The sequence below is a fragment of the Epinephelus lanceolatus genome, chromosome 4 (assembly GCF_041903045.1).
Source record: "Epinephelus lanceolatus isolate andai-2023 chromosome 4, ASM4190304v1, whole genome shotgun sequence".
Classification (NCBI taxonomy): domain Eukaryota; kingdom Metazoa; phylum Chordata; class Actinopteri; order Perciformes; family Serranidae; genus Epinephelus; species Epinephelus lanceolatus.
Window position 1 is genome coordinate 4,412,063 of NC_135737.1, and position 21,456 is coordinate 4,433,518.

The following is a 21,456-nucleotide window of genomic DNA, read 5'->3' on the forward strand; positions in this document are numbered from 1 at the left end:
TGCTGAGCCATATGTTTTGTTACTTGCTCATGCCCCCATTGCCCCTAAAAAAGGCGCATTCCTTCTAAGGTGGCCTTCTAAGGACCTGTGCGGAGCAGCTAGGCCACATTTTTAATTACATATTTAATTTATCTCTCACCCAGCAGAGGGTGCCCTCTCTCTGGAAGCTGTCCGCCGTTGTGCCAAGAGCAGCAATCCAAAATTGCTCAATGACTTTAGACCCGTTGCTCTAACCTCCTTGATAATGAAGCAGTTTGAAAAACTAGTTAAGACAGAGCTTGTGGTCAAAACTGAGAGCATGTTAGACCCTCTCCAATTTGCGTATAGGGCTGGTAGGGGCGTTCAAGACGCAACTGTCACTTTACTCCACCTTCTACAGAAGCATCTAGAAGGTAATAAAAACCATGGCAGGCTGCTTTTCATTGATTTTTCATCAGCGTTTAACACCATCCAGCCGCATGTCCTGGTAGAAAAACTATCTACCTTATTTTCAAACACGGAAGTAAATAATGATCAACTTCCGTGTTTTTGTGCGTGACTTCCGGTCAGCTGCTTTCCCTCATGCTTTCCCTTACCGGAGCTAACGGTGCAAGCTATTTTTTTTTTCAATTTTCAATTGTTTATGTTAGTCAATCAGTTAGTTAGTTAGTTTGTCTGTGTATTTTATATAGATAACTGTGCCCACGTTTACGTTATCCGGTAATTGCTGGTAAAAATAATTCCCTTTAAACACGAATAAATCGCACGTCAATCAAAAACTATGAACCAAAAAAGCACAATCTATCCCGACTGAGACAAACTGCTTGATCCCCGTCTCCAGTGTACCAGCAGAGAACCTGCAGAACCGAATCAGTGAAAAAACACACCGAGCTACACAGCCTCTCTACCTGAGCAGCTGAAGCTGCGGCTCGCACCCTCGACACACAGACGGTGCTTCTGCATGCCAGCCAAATGTGTGCGCAACTGTGAGAAATAAATATGTGAGGTGTACACTGCTTTTCTATCTTTTTTTCCCTTTTCTTTCTTTTTTTCTGTCAGCGACATACACTCCTAACACAGGACGGGTTGTTTTTATTGACTGAGTTGATTATTAAGCCATAGTGATGCGCGGATCGGCTCTGATAGCACCCGAATCAGCATGTACGCATCCAGCCGTTACAACATGATTAAGCTAGCAAAGCAGTTTTGTGTTGCTATGTGTGGTAATTATTCAGTTTTGGGAAATCACGATGTCTAGAAAGCATCAGTGGCTGCAGCTGACAGGGACAGCTAACAGCAGCAGCAAAGCTAACATCAGGACTTCATCTGTTAAAAGCCTCCTGTTGTCGGATACATGAAACTAATCCAGTTAGCTCAATCATGTTGTAACTAAGACATCCGCTGGAAAAAATATTTTTTTCACGGAGTTATTACAGACACCGCTAACGGCTAACGGCTAACGGCTAACAGCTAACGGTTAGCCCAGCTAATCTACGATAACCATGTTATTAATTACACACACAGAAATAGTAATGTGTGTTCAGTCATTGTGTTTATAGACTTTACAAACATCAGATTAGTCTAAACGGTGATACAGTGATGTGAAAAATGTGATATATATATATATATATATATATATATATGTATATATATGTATAGCTAAACTCAACAAGGTAAACAACAAGGCGATTCCCATTTACACAGTGGTCTAGAGTGCTGGACCAGAAGTGTCGCACAAAAAAACGGAAGCTGGCTGCGTTCTGTTTTGCCTCCATGTTTCCGTGAAAAATAAGGTGGATTGGTTACCTTTGATTTGCATCTATGTTTGGGCGGGCTGGATTCTTGATTTTCTGAATGGTGTGTGAGTAAATGGTGAGTGAATGGGATACTGTCCAGCATTCTGTCCTCTACTGGCTCGCCTCAGGGCTGTGTCTTATCTGCCTTCTTGTACATTCTTTACACCACCGAGTGTCATAGCAGTTATAACAACAGATTCATAATTAAGTACACCGACGACTCGGTTGTCGTCAGCCTGCTTGGTGATGATGAGGACGGCCACGGTCCAGTTATTGACGACTTTTTGTCTTGGTGTAATGAAGCCTTCTTACAACTGAATGTCTCGAAAACAAAAGAGATCTGTATCGATTTTAGGCGTACCCCCCAAACACACACACATGCTTGTTGGACTGTTCTGTATATTTTTCATGTATTTTTCATTTCATTGTGAAGTTAGTTTTGGAGCTTGAAGCTTGGAGATTTTTTGAGAGAACTTTGACATATGCCACAGCCTGTAATAATCCATCAACTTATTTGCCTCTGATCTTTACTATATTTGAAATGATTCAGAATTTCTGTTTTTTTTTCTTCTCAAAAATGAGGTATAATGTCATATAAATGAAGTAAATGTGACCATTTTTTTAAAAAAAATGAAAGGGTCAAAAAAAAAAAAAAATCCTGATGGAAGTCTGACATATACCAGTCCCTGATAATCCATCAACTCATTTGCCTTTGATTTTTATTGTAGTTGAAATAATTCAGAATTTCATTTTTTTTAAACTCAAAAAATAGGTTTAATTTCATATAAATTAGGTAAATGTGACTATAAATAACAAAAAAAGTAAAATTGGTATTAATGAGTTGACCTGAAGTTTAATAAAAAGATGAAACACAAATTTGTGTGATAATGTTATACTTCATGCTTTTTTAATAGTCAAACAACAACAACAAGGACTATAAACAACTGAATACTTGCTAGGTAAGACAGTGTTTCAGACAGAGGTGCTCCAGCAATGGGCAGTATAAGACAAATAATGTGTTTTTTGAACATTAAAGCACCTAAATCTATTCCTCTAGTCCCCAGTATTACAAATTTGACCCTGCATGACAAGAACCCTCTCTTTGAGCTTTTTGGCCTTGACGCTGCATCAAGGGAATTTCTCTCTCCCTTTAGAAGGAGAGAAGAGGATTCCAGTGTTTGTGAGTTAGTTCAAGTTCAGGTAGTTTATTCATCACATGCAAATTGTACTGGTACAACAGCAGTGAAATGTAAAAATGTAACATCTCCAACTGTGCTTAAAAACAGAATAAATAAGACAATTTTACTAAAAACAAATGTAGAACATAAAAACATAGAACATTCTATTCCTTTAAAAAGTGTCAGATTACTAAAAATAGGTTATCTGGAATGAATTGTATTGTCTGTAAAGTCCACGTGCAAATGTGTCCCTTGAACTACAACTCCCATACCAGGCTGTGATGCTGTAGGACAAAACAGATTCAACAGCTGCCGTATAGAAGGTGGTAAGCAATGCTGAGGAGATGTTAAATTTCCTCAGCCACCTGAGATGGTAAAGGTGTTGTCTTGCCTTCTTCACCAGGCTATTGGCGTATGCTGATCATGTTAAAGCCACTACAAGGAACTTTTAACTGGATATGCATTTTTTTCACAATTTTGTTAAAGCAGCAAGCATCACCACAGTGGTGTTGGTGGTGATGCTTAGACATTTAATTTTAATTAATTTTTTAAAATTTTATATACTTTATTAATCCCCGAGGGGAAATACAATTTTTCACTCTGTTGTCAAGTACACACAGGTCCGAACACCCCGACACGCTGCTTGGTAATCCAAGCACATCATACATTAATATTGACCAAATCCAGAGCAGCGAGAGACTGATTTTGTGAACCCACGGAATGTTTGTTTTCACTTTTTATGCCCAATTGAGCTTTATTCCATCGTAGTGTTATAGTTGCTAAACAGAAAATATACTAATATACTCAGAACATTCTCCTGGGTGCTTTTATCTAATCTCTAATCTAGAACATATTTTCTCAATTCATTGTCTGTGGAGCAGCTCCAGATTTTATACTCACATATCATCACACATTTGAATTTTACCACTCAAATTTTTGGATTTGGGAGAAAACTGTTCATTTTATATAATATTTTTGGCCTATCTTAGACCATATGAATTGTGTATGAATTTTGAAAATGGGTGTAGTTCCTTTGTAATTAATAACCACCACAATGACATCATTTATCAGAAACCTGACTGGTAAATGATTCCACTTTACTATTTACATGATAGTGGGTGTGGGTGTTGCTGATATGCCCTGAGTCTCTAATTACTACATGCTGCCAACCAGCCAAACTGGTTTGAACTCAGACTATTTCCAAATGTGAGGGATTAAGTAAGGGATAATACCTGACAAGCAGCATCACCCAGTGCAATCATGGAATGTACAACTTGGAGAATATTATCCCACTTACTTGCAGTAATTAACTTACAAATATATATTAATTTATACATTAATTATATCTACTGCTAGCTCACTTAGCACCACTGAGCTAGCTAAAGTTATAGCTTAGCCAAGGAGGACGGTTGGCAGGTGTGGTTCAGTAGAAAGAAAATAGTTCACACATGAAACTGCTTACACCAAGGTCTGTGAATTATCTTGAATAACCAGGTCATGGTTTCTGAAGAGACACATTGCTGTTGAGTTTTTCAAGTCAATTCTTTGGCACTTTAAACATCACAAGCTGAGTGCCCTCTAGTTCCATTATAGTGGAGAGAAGGCAGACATCTCTATGGCTGATATGTCCAATATGTCTCTTTAAGTCCTCTCTCCTCCTCCTACTCTCAGTTGATTTGGTCCCTATTTAGAAGCTATTTAACCTTCTTGTCAGTTGTTGGTGGTTACACAAATAACACTAGCTCCAAGATCTTTAGCTTAGCCCCATGGTTACTGGCTTTACCTGCAGTTTAGTTGCAAGCACATCATAAACATCATGCTAAACTGCCTATTAATTATAAATTAATCCACATCCTCTAATCATAATCCAGAATTTTCAGTGGCCATGGTATACAATGATTTAGACTGCTCAGTGCATATACTAAGACGGGAGAAAGACAGTGATGAACACAGGTAGTATAGTATTTGATGGAATATATTCTACTGAATGTCAGTCTTGACCCAGTGGTTTGTTGCAGGGCAGCTCAAACTTTTAGGGTCTAAGGAAGAAACACTGGAGAGAGGTTGAAATGTCAAAGAGGTTGAAAATGGGATTTTGTGTGCTCCATAAAGTTTAGAGCCTGACATGTTGTTCTGGCAACAATGACACATAGTGTATAGTTTGACTGACAACATGAGGCTGCATCTTTGAATCCTCAGTGTTAAGGGGGCAGCCTTAGTCTAAATGGGAAGGTGTTTCCTAACATATTAGAACAACTTCACAAGGTGATAACATGTCAGGGCCAAGCAGCAGCCTCTGGGGCTGAAAAATGTAGCCAACACAGAAGTGCCAAAAACTGCAGTTCTTTGAATGTCCTCTGAGGCTCACTCCAGAAGCCAGTCAATCCCCATAGAATCCCATCTTAAAATACCAAACTTTACAGCAGAAATAAGCATGTTCACAGCCTGGTAAAAAACAAACAAACAATAGTTTTGGTCTCTATAACTAATTTCACAATTCATGACAAATGTGCAGGGTGAATTTTTTTATTAAGGCTTAAAGATATACATAATTAGGGTCTGTTAGCTCTGAGTGGCAGGCTGTCTGCTCATAGTGTCCTCGGGATCTCAGTCAGATCCACCCCTCACTTTTTCACAGCTCCAGAATCTCATCCAAATATGACCAATCCTGGCTCCAAAAAAACAAGATTGTGACGGCTTTAACTTAAGGCTTCAAAACGGGAGTCCAAAAATCAATGGGTGACGTCACGATTGCTACATCCATTATTTTTTACAGTCTGTGGTCAGGGCTGTGTGTGTGTTTAGCTTGTTGTGGAGTTCTGTTGCAGTTTTAACAAAGAAAATATTTTTCCTTTAACACTTGAAGGGGCTGTACACGTGCCACATTTTTTGCACCCTCAAATTCATTGTCCTCAATGAAGGGCGCGTGGCAGGTGCGCTCAAACACCAGAGCGACACTGCACAGCACACATGTGTTTCCAAGTGCCTATTTTTCAGTGATATCCAATAGACCTGACCATTTCAAAGGTTTTTAGATGATATTTTGTCCAGTGAAGTTTATTTGCATTGCTGTTTAAGGGGTATGTAGTAGAGCCTTAGATAACTTGAATTTCAGTGAATGTTAAAGCCTTTGATTGTTGTATCGCCTAGATGGCCTGAATGTTACGGTGACAGTGAAGGCTGGCAGTTGTATGCTGCCATGTGTGTTGGTTGGACAGTCTTGCAGTGTTTTGAATAGCACCGGCCATACTGCTCTTTGTGATGAGCACTCACCCAAACTAGAATGTGTTGAGTCAGCTGCTCTGCGAGCCTCTGTCCCTCCCCAGTGTGCTATTTATACACACCCAAACCAGCCTCTGCACATACCAACGCACACACAGACACATACACATACGCATACACATACACATGTTGTCTGATCTACACACAGACACACTCGAAAACAATAGTGGAGACAAACAGTGGAGGCAGGGTTCGAGCTGTGCCTCAGGGTGACTCAGTTTTCTTCCTGACACTGTGTTGAGGAGGAAGCGACAGGTGGGCTCAGAAACGCAGAGCAGCAGAGAGACGCTCGGGCTGACAGTCAGCCTGCATGGGAGCAGCTAGGCTTTTACCCAGCCTCATAGGATCACATGTAAGACGCTGAGGTAAGACTAGAAGTCAACACTGAATTGACCTTTATATGGTTGTACTTTTCCTTGAATTCATACTTTCCTTTACCCTTAAAAAGGGATTTAAATCTTTAGTCACAGAGAAGGAGTGTAATGTCCTATTGAGAAAAATGCCTTGTGTGTGTATGGTCTTATGTTAAATACCATCCACTTGTCATTTAGTTCTCATTTAAAGAGGTGGATCTTTTAAAATCAGTTGCTCTCTTTTGTTATTACTTTGCAAACTCCAGTCTGTCTGTGTGCTTGGCTTCTTCTATGCTATAATGGCATGTGTCAGTGACATTGTTTTGGTGCACCACTAGTTCAGTGTGATTTATGTGTTGTTTTGTATAAATATGACACTTTATGTATTATACACTTCTGATTTGCATGCAGATTGTTATAGTGCACAGTAAAAAAAGAACTGCATTACTACTTTGTCTTTGAATACTTAAATGTAATTTGCTGCTGCTTTGACTGCAAGACCTTTTCTTTTAATGGAGTGAGTTTATGCTTCCATGCTGGCGACAGCTGTGGCTGGAGGCATTATGTTTTTGGGTTGTCCATGCATCCGTCTGTCCGTTATTGTGAATTGGATATCTCAAGATTGCCTCAAGGGAATTTCTTAAAATTTAGCATAAATGTCCACTTTGACTCAACAATGAACTGATTAGTTTTTGGTGGTCAAAGGTCAAGGTCACTGTGACCTTGTCTTATTCTTGTAAACGTGATATCTCAAGAATAGCTTGAGGGAATTTCTTCAAAAGTGGCATAAACTTTGACTCAACGATGAACTGATTAGATTTTGGTGGTCTGTGGTCAAGGTCACTGTGACATTGCATCTGTCTCATTTTTGTGAACGCAATATCTCAAGAACACCCTGAGGAAATTTCTTTAAATTTGACACAAATGTTCACTTGGACTAAAGAATGAATTGATTAGAATTTTGTGGTCAAAGATCAAGGTCAGTGTGACCTCACAAAATATGTTTTGTATGTAACTCGAGAATTCATGTGGTAATTATGACAAAACTTCATACAGATGTCCAAAAGGATAAAATAATGAAGCGATAACATTTTTTTTGTCCAAAAGGTCAAAAGTCAGCTTCACTGTGACATAATTATGTTCTGCATAAAACACTTTTCTGGCCATTACTCAACACCATACCTCAGGAACAGAAGGGGAGACATTTGGTCTGATACTGATTGGTGACACTAATCCAACTTGAAACTGTGCTGATAGATCTTCTGTGCTGTCGGGGATGATGTGTGTGAAGCATCCATGTTTTCACAGACATGGATGTAAACTGTAGGAGAAACTTGACTGGTGCATGGAGGCATACCATAGAAGGGTATTAATTCTAGTTTTAATGTTGATACTAAGACTTTTCTCTGAGGTAAAAAATCTAAAAGCTTCACATTTGTGGGGAACTATGAACTGTGAATATCAATGCCTATACACAGCAAGTGTACTGTATTCATTACCTTGACCCTCTGAGACCCTCATAGACCCTTTTTTAACTTTTTTTTTCAGAGGGAGGTGGGGGGCAATCTTTTTAGGGAGGTGGAAGGTCAACACTATGTGCTACATAGAAGTGGTACACATCATCTGAAAGATGGTACCTGAAGTTTAATTTAAGATGCACCTCAGCAATGTGTTTCAAGTTTTCTAGTCATACATCTGTGATAAACATCATGTTTTGGTAAGGCTTATGTTTAAATTTTAAAGGTTTAGAGTGTATAAGGGCTTTGAACATTATGATGGAAGTATATGATGGCCATTCCCATACCCAGTTATGTCTTGTTGAAGCAATTTTGGGTTGATGTAATTTGTTAAACAGTTTGGGTGCTAACCTTAAGAATGTTTTACCAGATTTACTAAAAATGATCAAAAATCCCCCCAAAGTATTTCGTTAAGACACCAAGACCTTGAGGAACATCATCAAAGCCATGCTGTGATTTGGTATCAAATACTTTTGACACTTGGAGATTTCCAAGACTGTTTAGGGAGCCTAGCCTAGCATTTATAATGTATGCAAAAAAGTGCATAGTTTGTGCCTAAATTGTGTTGTACTAGCATAAAGTGGGCATATGAGTAAAAGGGAGACTTGTGGGTACCCACAGAACCCATTTTCATTTAGATATCTTGAGGTGAGAGGTCAAGGGATGTCTGTGAAAATGGCCATGCTGTCTTGCATCACTCCCTAAAATTTAGCCAAACTTTGGAGCATTATTTACCTTAGAAGCTTCAAGCTAGCATAAGATGGTAGGTACCACTGGATTCTTTAGTTCTTCTAGTTTCATATGATACCAGTATCCTCACTTGTGCTTAAAACTTAAAACTCAGCCCACTATACCCTGCTGGGCTTGGCACAGTGCAACAAAAACATTATTATATATGTGCTAGATTAAGCCTGATGGGAAGTTTTTCCTCTCTTGTCCCTGACCAGATGTTCCACAGGTTACTCTATATTATAATATCAGGTCATTATTATTGATTGATTCATGTGTTCATGTGCACCATTTAATGTTGCAGCTGGTGGAGGTGGAACTATGAGAATAGTTGTTGAATAGCTGTTGTGTTCAGTATTTAGGTTAATTGTACAGTTTATCAGTTGTTCTGAATTGTTATTGTTCTGCATTTAATATAACATAAAAAATCCATATAATATGTCCCTAAGTCAGGGGTCATCAGTTTACTCAATCATAAAAAAGGGGTCCATTACGAGCAAGGTTGGACACCACTGATTTTTTAAAAAGTATTTGTTAAAATTACTTGATTATTAGTCAATCTACACAAACAGTTGGCAGTTAAAATGCATCTTTTCGCGAATCCTCCCTAGACACAGCACACATATGCAACAAGGGGGTAGTGCAGGGTCAGTCATAAACAGTTCCTCTGGAGCAGTTTAGGGGTTCGGTGCCGTGCTGAAGGGCACCTCAGCAGTGCCCAGGAGGTGAACTGGCACCTCTCCAACTGCCAGTCCAGACTCCATACTTGGTCCCCACTGACTGAGGTACTGCTGAGTAGAGTACACTTTATTTTTTCTTTAATAAATTTAATAAATTAAATTTATTAAATGTGCCATTTCATCGGCTGAAACTAATAAATATTTGATGCCCTAATGGACACTGGGTCTGGAGGCTTAAGCACAAAACTGAACATACAGTATGTACCCATGCCATGTCTTAACAGGAGGCATTTCAGTTGCGTTTTTCAATCTTCCATCTCAACTAAAGAAAAAGATGCACCCCTACTTTAAACAATCCAGCTGTCTACACAGGACGTGTAACTGCATATTTATGCTTCAAGTCTTTTTTTGCTCTGTTATAGTGATTGTGCGTTGGACTTTGAGCACTGCCAAAACACATCTGACCTACATTCAATACTGTGCCTGAACGCATCCTGTGTAGACACAGATGAAGCACTTAAGGTGCTGCTGCTCTGCCAATGTGCTGCTCACACTACACACCTCCTGTGTAGAGTGTAATACTTTCTAGTAAAGACTGATGAATTATTGTACTTGTGTACTCAGAGGCATGTGCCGTGCAAACAAATGAACAATGGTATGGTTTATGTGTCAGTGATCTTAGTTTCCATGGTCCTGGTTGGAGCCAGTCAAGTGTGTCCCAGTCCTTGGCAGCCCTTTGTGTCCTGACCAGCAACAGTGGTCATTCTGTGAACTGTGGCTCACTTCACACTGTGAGTCACCCCACAGGAATGTTTGGTCACTGAGCAAAATAAGTTTATAATAGGTGACAGCGGTTGCTGTCAGTTTCTGTTCACCATGTCTGCGTAGACTTTGTCAGCATCTATAAATGTCGGAATCAGTCAGTACAAATCTGTTGTATTATACACATGCATTTTGTGTTTACACTGCTTGTGGTGGTAGCTGATGATGTTATCCTCACATATCAGGATATCTGTGGCCTTTGATTTTAACTCATGACCTTTTCCTGTAGCATTACCATCATGCCAAAATGTTCACTGTGACACAAGAAAGAGCAAAATGTAATGGTCCCAGCTTAGTAATGCAAAGTTTCAATGTGACTTTTAACCTTTACTTATCCACAAACATTTTACTGACAGCAGTTTCAGAAACACAACAGTTTAACACAAATAACACCAGGAATCTCCCCAGTAGAACCACAGTCTGACCTGTTGGCCACTGAGCAGGTACACCAGAGGGGTTTGCATCTCATTGGTCAATGTATCCTCATAGAACAGTTTGTATTATATCCTACAAACAAGAGACCCATGATATGTAATTAACATACAACAAGTTAACGAGTTATAGAGGTTAGGTTTAGACAAGTAAAGTTACTGAGGTTGGGTTTAGGAAAACAAACATTAAACCCTTAAAATGACTTAATACCTTAAAATGACTCAGAGCTCACACACTTCCAAACACTCATCTCCTGGGGAAAGTCCGCATTCTTATGACCCATGCCCCACCCCAACCTGCCTCTTTACAAGACCACTTGGGACCGCTTTCTTGTTTACTCCCATCAGTGCATTGGCCACGTGATCGCAGGGATATGTACACATTTGGGTGCATTGCTTTTCATAGGACAATGTGCGAACAGTTGATGAAAATAGCCTGCATTGGTGGAAGTAAATGAGTGCTGCTCTTTTATTTAGCTCACCGAGATTCATCCTGTATCTAACTAGGGACCTTCCAAAGCAGCAAATTCTCATGTTTGAGAAGGTGTAACCAGCAAATATCTGTCTTGTTTTTCCTTTAAAAATGACTAAATGATTATTTGATTATCAAAACAATCGCTAATTAATTAGCTTCTCTGGGGTGACCCCATTTCACATGTCTTTCGTGAGTTCAACTTCACGCGTTTTCCTTGATATGTGAATAAACATACTGATTGATTGATTGATTGACTGATTGACTGATTGATTGATTGATTGATTGATTGGTTAATTATTTGTCTTAACAATTAATCAACTGATTGTTCAGTTCTAACGCTAAACATAATTGACAGAAATTGAATCTCTGCATTCTTTGCATTGAACAGCCACACTGGAAGATGAAGTGCAAAAGTGGCCGACATACTGTAAGGCTCAGACACACCAAACCGACATCAAAGACCTAGCAGCAACTAACGTCGATTGTTGCCTTGCCTCATGTCACCTACGTCTCGATCAAAAAGCTGCACATGAACACACTGCTAAGACTACAGCTGACGGCCAGCACTTGTGTTCTGTGCCTGCATTAGAGGAAAAACTCTCTACACCAACAGATGGTGGTATTCTGTATTTTTCATTCAAAAAGGGAAACTAGATGACCACTGATTTAACACACTAAATCAGCCAAAAAAAAAAATGACCAAGGCCAACAAGGGCCAACAATGTGGGACAAATCACAAAAACTAGGGCGACAGACATTCACTGACAGCCCAACACTGATCAGTGGTCGACCGTCAGTTCGGTGTGTCAAGATCTATAGAGAGAGGGGTGACACAGTATTGTTTAGATATGGGGACAACAGTCTTTCCTGGAAGACATTTATAATGTTGCACTCAGATGTTTATATGAAAAGTGACAGAAACAGGCTTGTTGTGTCAAGAATTTAAAAAAAGAGAAAAGAAAAAGGTCAAACTCTGGCTTCTTTCTCACCCATTCATAGCTGTCCAACCCCAGTGTAAAGCATGTGTGAATGTTGGATTCTAAAGCCCCAGATACACCAAACTGTGTCCAGAGAACTTGAACACAGGAGACTAACCCACACCAGCAGACGGCAGTGGTCTATACTCATCATTCAAAAAGGAAAACTGCAAGACCGTCTTGACACTAGTTAGCCAGTCAACAAATTGACAACACAATCCAGTGTTGAAAGAACAGAGCATATTTACTGTATGTCATAAACAATAACAGAAACCATCAGGAAACATTTCATCAAAGAGCTCAATGGCTAAAGAAAAATAACCTTACCCTTTGGAAGAAGTTTGTTTTGGTCTCACTCCCTCTTGACTTTAGCTCTTTGTTTACTTTACTCACTGCCATTTCTGGATGTTGGAAAGGTGGCCAGCAGGTTAATATAGTCTTCTTACCATCTGTTTACTATCTTTCTTGTACAACAAGAATACATATGTATTAAAGGGATTTAGGAGCTAAGAAAATACTTTGCTGTTTGTGCATACTGAAGAATCATATGAACTAATATACATGTCCCTGATTCATATTTTGCATGTGCATTCCTGTCATCATTACTGTGGACGAGATGAGCAATGCCCCTAGGGGGTAGAGCTGGGACGTGTTGCCACAATACTTACGTGACCTCGGCAGATCAGTAAAATGCATGACGAGGCAGAGATAAAGAGAGCTCAAAGTTCAATTAACATGCACATTCTCACTGTTTTTTTTTTTTTTGTTTGTTTGTTTTGTTTTTTTGTGGTGCTGGGAGTTGATCCCCTTGGACTTGTACTTTTACCTTCATCAGGTCCATGCTTGACCGAAACGTTGACAAATAAATAAAGCAGAGTAAAAGTGAGTGCAGGAGTCATCTTTTCTTTAAGAGATAAAGAGAACTGCCTGATGGAGGCTGTTAGGCATAATGCTCCTCTCTGACTGCACAGTGAGTTTTACTGGCACTGAGAACCTTCATTTTAATGCATGGCATACATTTAGACAGTAGATACAAGGCTGTGCTCACAATCTTAGTAGAGCTCAAACAGTCAGTCAGTCAACAAAAGAATGATTAGCATCTATTCTGATAATCAGTTCATCATTTTCAAGTATAGATTCACCTAGTTGATTGATCCTCAGTGGAGAAGTGGACACAAGTGACAGTGACTATATAATATTTCCTAACAGTAGCTCTGCTGTCTCAACCTGGTTCACATGAATGCTTGATTAGAGCTACTATCTTTCCTATCATTACTTTCCATCCCACATGATGTACTGTAAATGTGAAATCTTTTAATTCCCACAATGCACACCTATATTAAAAGAGAAAGGCCCAGCTTCAATGTCCATTTAGATCCAAAGCACTGGACTCTCACAGACTTTACCTGACATCACCTGTGTGATCAGAGGAAGAGTCTGAGAGTGCAAAGGCTCATAATATGAATGTATGTAAAGAACTCAATACATCGTTGGAGGTAGGGCTCCATTCAGTATTATGAAAGTTGTATGGAGTGGCATGAGGGCAACAAAGTTCAACTTCCTGGGTATAAAATTACACAGATCTTCCGCATCATTGGGCCCACAGAGCAGGTGCAGTAAGACGTTGCCCCGCATGAGCTGAGACAGAAATTAGTTTTGCTGTAGTCTGTTTCCTTCATTTTTAGACTTGCTTTGTAAACATCTGTAGCCTTCCATGGTGTTATCCTGATTTGCTTTGTGGACGATGATGCAGCAGGAATAAGTCTGTGTGCTTTGACTGACAAGCTGAGGTTGATGCTTCTAAGGCAGGAAATGTATTTGTTTTTTAAACCACACATAGACAACTGGCTGCATCATCGCTATAAGTGTTCACATACTTGCCTATGTACTACACATGTTACTGGAGGATTCCACCAGAGAACACACCAGAGAACTCAGATTGTATAGAACTACTGGATTTGCGTAATATAAACAACAAACATGGCGACATGCAACAAGGTTATATTATTGTTAATTCTGAGAAAACTGCAGAAAAAACAGCAGCGGCATCATAGATTGTCTGTATGTAGCAGGTTCAGCCAATGGCAAGTATGTTTGACTAGTTCTGCTGACACGGCCCATACCGTTCATGCGCATATTGTGTCTGGCAAATGTGTAACGTTAATTTCTGAGGATGTAAAGCCAACGCTCCAAACAGACGCAGGACATGCAAGGCAGCAATGATGAGCCTAAAAAAAGAGGTATATCTCAGGCCTAACAATGTTTAGGTGGCAGCCCTGAATGTGTAGTAATTCCATGTATTTTGCTCAGCCACAAGGGAGAGCACACTACAGCCACTCAGTCAGCATGAATTTTAGCTTACTCATTAGTAGGGAATCTGTATCCTTAAAATCACTGCGTACATTACACACTTCCAGCTTCAGTTCTGCCTGATGTACCTGTGTCATGTCCCATCACTGGTATGATCTGTACATGTTTATATTGGAACTCTTTTCTACATTTGACCAATAGGTGTGCTGTCTCCAGCACCAAACTGGGTAGACAGTAAACATGGAGATATTAGCAATCTTAAAACTTTGGTGCAGCTACACTGTGCGACATGGATCTAATGAACTTGGGTACAACATCAAGTTTGGTGTATACAGATTGCACGATGACAGAGCCTTCTGAATAGCAGGCTATGACGTACGATGCAATAGCTTCCCATACTGAGTGCACAAGGATGCTGCACGGGATATTACTTGTCCAACTGTGAAGCACAACATAGAGGGTCACATTATGAAATTAGCAAAAGTTTTGTGGGCACTAAATACTGCTATGTGCATCACTGACAACTTTTCAAAAAACCTTGGAATGAGATTCAGTGGGGCCGACCACAATTTTGTCATTTAGGCATACACATAAAATTTTTGTTTGTCAACTGATTTGGTAGATGCGATCCTGATCCCCCGCATCCTAATGGATATTTGGGGCACCTGCTGGAGATGCGTCAGAGTTGGCAGCTATGTATGTGTCTATTTGTGTGTTTGCTAGCTGCTAGGTTGCTCACCTGTCAGCTGCAACTCTGCTGCTATTTCCTTCCATGCTTCGTCCTTCTTTATGCGATCATGGTCTCATGGACACATCATACAGGCCAGGCTTCTGCTGCGACAACTCCACAAGGTTCGCATTTTGCCTCCATGGCAAGCTGCTATCTGTTTGTTTGTTTGGGTTGCCAGTGTGTCATTTCATGCTGCATTTCTATTGGTTGGTTAATAAACATAGGTTGTGACAGTCCCCACTTTTGGATTAGATTCCATGTTTCGTGTCAATTATATACCCTCCTCTCCTCTCCTCTCCTCTCCTCTCCTCTCCTCTCCTCTCCTCTCATTACCAACTTAGTCTTATATGGCCTGGCTGTGGACAGTGCAAGGGAATAGTACAGTGGGGAAAAAAGGCATGCAGAGGAAGTGGAGGATTGCTTGCGAGGTAGGGTGGAGTGCAGCACTGATTAGACATGTGCACTAAAAAACATTAGCTTCTGGAAATGTAAAGAGGGTAACTACAGCAACTGTTACAAAGCTTATGCAGCTGTAACAAGAAACAAAAACTGTATTAATTGTAAGGTTGATGTGCATTCCAAATTAGCTTTGGTAAATAAAAAAAATCAACAGAAAAAGAGCTCACTACAATAATTATTTGAAACAAACTTCACACCCAGCTGTTAGAATTAAAAGTATTATAAACTAAATGAAAATGAAACCATAATGACCCTAATTTTCCCAGAGGGAGTTGGGTGTTCCATGTAGGTTGCTGTTGGTCACTGATGCATGCCGTTGGCATGTCAGGAAGACAGACTGGCTGACTGGCTCAGAGAGAGGGGGAGGGAAATACAAGAAGGAGGGAGGAGAAAAACAGGGAGTGAGATAACAGGCTGGGAAGATTTGTTGGCTCTCTGTCAGTGTGTTTCCCAGCAGCCTGCTGCACTCACGGATTACTCTGTAACAGTGCCTGGATTATAAAAGGAGGGGCTCTAATGTTCACTAGATACTGTCAACCACATGGTAATGTACAGTACCAGACCTCTGCTGTATCTGTCTGCCAGCTTTCAGCATGTTTAACCTGTGGTAGAAGGGTTAGAATAGGGGTTTCTTTCATTTCCTTATTTGACTTAAGTGCTGTTGGAGAGCAACTCCAATCACATTAGTAAGATGTTGCTGCTGGTTCAGGTGGTGACAGTTTGTGTTGTCAGTTTTGGTGTGTGTGTGTGTGTGTGTTTGCTCTGTTTATTCAGCTGTTTGGGTCTTGTGGATCATCGTTGGCAGTGGTGAGTTTCAGGACAGATTTTTATTTGCCTGTGAGGTGGAGGCAGAGATCCAAACCCACGTGCCTGAGAGTGTGGACTTTGATCCAGTGTGAGTGCTTTACTGTTTACTCAGAAGTTTGTTTCAGTGTGTTTAAGTATGTGCGTGAGAAACCGGCAATTAGTGTCAGAGGAAGATGTTTTGGTAGAGGAGTTTGGCTGTTTTCTGTGTGATTTACCTTCATGGGGTTAAAATAAAGTCTTCCTTTCCTACTGAGAGCTTTTCAGTCAGTGTCTTCTTTCCTTCCTTTCCTTTCAGGTTTTCATCACCTGTAAACACATGCAGCTAAGGCATGCCCAGGCACTGCCCAGGTATCGGTATGCGTCAGCTTGCAAAGTGTAAAGTCTGTTTCTCCAACCTTTGTTTTCCCTTTTTATTTTTTTGCGGAAAAGGATTAAAAGGAAACCATCCTCACTTTTAGAATACAAAATTACACTTACTATACATGAATAAGAGGCTTGACAGCAGGAGCTCTGGCTGACTTTGTAGTGCCTGTAGAAGTATCATTGTCACTGAAATAACAGTCGCTACACTCTGCACCAGAGTACTAATTTTGATCATTCCTGTGAACATACTTCCAACAGTTGAGACTGTTTTAGGTTGAACTGTGTGAGAGCTGTGTGGAAAGTCAAAATATGTTTACAGGTGGTGGGTCTGCATATGTAAGTAGAAAGGTAATTTAAAGCCTTCACTGTCTCCCGAGGGTGCTGTATGAAGTCTGATAAATGTCCTCTAGTGATGTCATTTGAGTCAGTGTTTGAAAATTCCTTATTTGTGCTGCAGGCTGGAGGCTCCAAGATACATTAGCCATTACCAGCATAACCAGGGATGGGGAGTAACAGAATACAAGTAACTTGGAATGGGTCTCAAATCTCTTACTTCCGGTACTGCACTTCATTGTAGTATACTATGGACACAACATACTTTTTGTGTGGTGCACTAACTTTTCAGAAAACCTTATAGTGAGATTTGAAGGAAGTTTGGCGGGCCCTGATCTATTGGAGGCCCTTTTAATGGTCGCTGCCATAAAACATCAGATCACAGACATGGGCAAAATGTTTGGTCCATCAAAATAAACTATTTGGTAAATTTGGAAGAAGCAAGACAGAGGAGGCTATATGCAGGAATCCTGAAGTTTAAGCTTTTAAAAAATTTTTCAAGAAACTTTTCATAGCCTACACTTTAAGACCTCATCACCACTTCAAGTTCTAACTAGTTACATCAGTGACACAATTTAACTTACATTTACTACTGCTGACTATACAGTGACTGTAAGGAAGCACAAGTAAACCGTTGAAACAGTAGTTCCTGATAACTCCATGGACCACTGTGTCCATGCATCATAATTCAGATAGACAGGGTCGGAAAAATGGAATAAGGTGGACATGAAATATAGAGTGAGAGATTTAGAGTTAGACCTTGTTAGTCGGTGTGCTAGTATCAGTGATTATGTTATTATTTTGCAGTCTACACAGTGTTGTGTAAAATATTACTTGTACATTCATAAGCTTAATTAGGCTTAGGATATGTGATGAATTTTATTATCATTCTTTGAAATTAGTTTACATTATTTCCATGTTCTTAATCTTTTAATTTTATCCTGAATTGTGCAGCAATTTGTAAAATCTGTTTTAATATGAGAGCTATAAATTAATTGTCAATAATCTGTCTGATGTTTTATAATGACGATTGAAATATCAATATGATGGTTTGCAGGTAGGCCTACATGTGATGACTTAGCCGTGCATAACGGTCACGCGTAATGACAGCTGTTCTGTTGGAGAACCTTGCTGGTGTGAGACAGTCTATTACACTGCACTTCTTCTCTGTTGTATTTGTAACTGACAGATCTAATGAGTGGTGGAGCGGGCACAAATACTGATATGCAAACTGACTGGAAGGTGTTTCTGCATCAATTTACGTCTCACTGTGGGAGTGTAAACAAAGCTTGTGCACGTGCAGCCAGCTCCACAATGACTAAGATGTAAGTGCACATGAGGCTTTATAAATCCATATGCTCCATAAGTTGTCGGAGTCTCTGTAACCATGGCAACGATGAAGCCGAAATTCTTTTGGTTGTATATTTCTCATGTCACTCCAAACATGTGAAAACATGCAGTAGAGCAGGGTGTGCACAGAAATACAGGACAAGTTGTGTCCCGTATAGAATCAGTAAAGGACAGTACATTTTATCTTTCAATATGGGACGATCCCATATTATACAGCGCAGGTGGCAACCCTGCGTCAGTCACATTACTTATCCTTAGTTTTTTTAACCTTACTGAAAAGCTATTTGACTCAGAAAGTAGTGACAATACCACCACACTACTGAAATGGAGGTGAATTAGTAACTACCCAACACTGACAGACACATAAACACAAAGCTCGTTTGTCCAGAGTCTTGTGTTACACAAACATTAAACTAAATTAAAAACTATTGTAGAAGTAATAAAACTGTAATACTCACCACCTGCATCAACCCACTCGAGCGCTACCAGTGAAGTTCTTCTTTTGGCTTCTTGAAGTCAAGTGCTTGTTTGTTTTATGTATTCTTACACCTTGTCTTAACTAAATGCAAGACGAGCAAGCATCAGTTTGATTGCATTGTTTTCTAGTGGAATATTCCAACTGACCACGAGTAATGCAGTGCTGAGCAGCACAACGAGCCCAACTGTTTTGAGCGTAAGTTTTGTCAGATGGCGTATGCCGGTATTTTCAGCTGAATGGCGAGACACAATATATATCCTGGTATTTTCTACAAAGTGGGCTACATGTTCAGTTGCAAGCTGATTTACGGCTGAAGTCTGTGTTTTTCTACAGCAGTGCAGGTAAAAGAAGTTTACCTGTTGACCTGAGCTGTTTGCAGAGGTGCAGTAAGAGTCTGTTGTCTGGAGCTCCTCATCAACATCTCACCGTGGCTGTTTCTGCTTTCACTTTCCTCCCTGCCATATTTTTACACTTGTCTTAATTGAAGAAAAGCCGCTAACAGAGTTCTGCTAATTTGGTGATAAACATATTTTAATTCTTATAGAGTCTTAAAAATTAAAGGCCCCCGTTATTATGTTATGTAAAAACTTTTATTGTGAAACAGCACAGTAAGGAAGTTTTCGAGCGGCAACTTCACACAACTTCTAACTGCTACTCACTTGAGTGTGGGCGACCTTTTGGATCTACTCCAGAGAGGGAGTAGGTGCGCAGCTCAGCGTGGCACCGCGCATCTAAACTGATAGCATCACAAATCGTCGCAGGATGATTTGACTGGGCACGGCTAAAAGTTACAGAGGAAAAGGCTCTCAGTACTGTGCGTGTGCTACAGCAGTAACTTCATTCATCTCACAGCGTAGTGGTGCAACGTATACACTGTAGAGTAATTAACAGACTGATAAAACAGAGGAGCAGCCCTGTGGCTGCAGTCGAATAGTCTTTTTTGCTTAGGAAGGTTCCTAACTGAGTAAAATGACCGGAAGTATCTAAGTGGCAGCCATGATAAGAGCTGGCTGAATTATCTAAATTTTAAGGAAAGGTGCTTCAGTGCTTCCTTTTTAATCTCCTTTAGCATAGGGTACACTTGACCATCGTTTACGAAAGGAAAGGAGATAATTCCGTCCCACAAGTCCTTTCGGCGGCAGTAATTAAAGCAACCAAGTGACGCACCATTCACAAACTCAAATGATTAGGAAAGAAAAAGATCAACATGACCGAGAAAGGAGAGAGATCAACATGTTGGCTAAGCTATCCTTGTTTATGAAGCAGTATACATCTCATGCCATAACTTGTTCATATGCTATACACTATGTTTTGAACTTTCAACATTATGTTAAACTTAGACTATGAACTTTTCACTACTATTGGTGTACCCTCTGTCCACAGCTTTGTTTAACTTGTTTTATAACAGGATAAACAAATATACAATGCATTATTTTAATTTTCCGATTTTTGTGTGAATGAAAAAAAAAACAAAATGGAAATCCATGTGCTTTTCCCGTTTTCGTCTTCCTCAGGCTTCCAGCCCTAGCTCTTCACTAACTGGTCTGCCGAGTAAAGCTGAGTGCAACCCTCTGATCACATGCACATCGTCTTGTATCTGTTTTTCTCCTTTGTGTAGTGTCACAACCCCAGCACATCTAGTGGGGTATGACCCGGTCCAAGCAGGGGTCTCTTTGCTTTATTAAGCCGTGGCTTGTCACTTTTGAACACTGTGTTGAACACATAGTCTAGGATAACGGTCATGTCAGTGTCAATTTTAAATATGACCTTTCTGTCCTTTAACTTTAAATCCACCATCCATGGATCTCCATCTGCTGCTACTGTGCCAAGGAATATGCTATCATCTTCTTCCTGTACCTCATGCACAGTTCTTGATGATGCACACACTCGTTTGTAGTGTCCTTTTTTTCCGCATGAGTGACAGGTTTCATCATTAGCTGGACACTGTGGTTTGGGATGTGGGAGACTTTTTCCACATTTGAAACATTTAGACAGTCTGTTTTTCTCTGTGCGCCCTTGGCTAGGCTTATCACCTTGGTTGTGTTTCTTCTTTTTCTGAAACGGTTTGCCTTTACTCATTACTCTGTCCACTGAGCTTGTCTTGCTCTCTTACTCACTGTGTCCCCACGCAGGTTGCCCTGCTGCTGTTTCACTGCTACCGTCTGTCTTGCCATCTCGATCGCTTTTGCCAGCGTTAGATCTTTATCCAACTGCATGCGCTCTGACAGACGCAGGTCTGCTAGTCCTCCTACTAGCCTGTCTCTTATCAGCTCCTCATGTAATGCTCCGTAGTTGCAATGCTCAGCCAACATGTATAAAGCAGTCAAAAATTAGTTCACAGTTTAATTTTCTCCTTGTTTTCTCATATTAAAATGTGCTCTTTCATATATCACATTTTTCTTAACAA

General features: G+C 40.1%; 1 protein-coding gene across 6 annotated transcripts in view; it reads left to right on the forward strand.

Moving 5' to 3' along the window:
• Positions 1-21,456, forward strand: part of LOC117259790 (kinase suppressor of Ras 1-like) — a 103,758-nt gene that overhangs the window by 40,094 nt on the left and 42,208 nt on the right. Inside the window, exon 1 of one of the 6 annotated variants that reach the window (XM_033631508.2) lies at positions 6,346-6,600. The exons of 4 other annotated variants lie outside the window; for them this stretch is intronic. Coding sequence is in view for 1 of the 2 variants with exons in the window: in XM_033631506.2 (XP_033487397.2) it covers positions 16,260-16,262 (3 nt within the window). In the remaining variant the exon portion in view is untranslated. Of the gene's footprint in view, positions 1-6,345; positions 6,601-16,131; positions 16,263-21,456 lie in introns of those variants that run through there. One more of the 6 variants, XM_033631506.2, reaches the window with a different exon arrangement.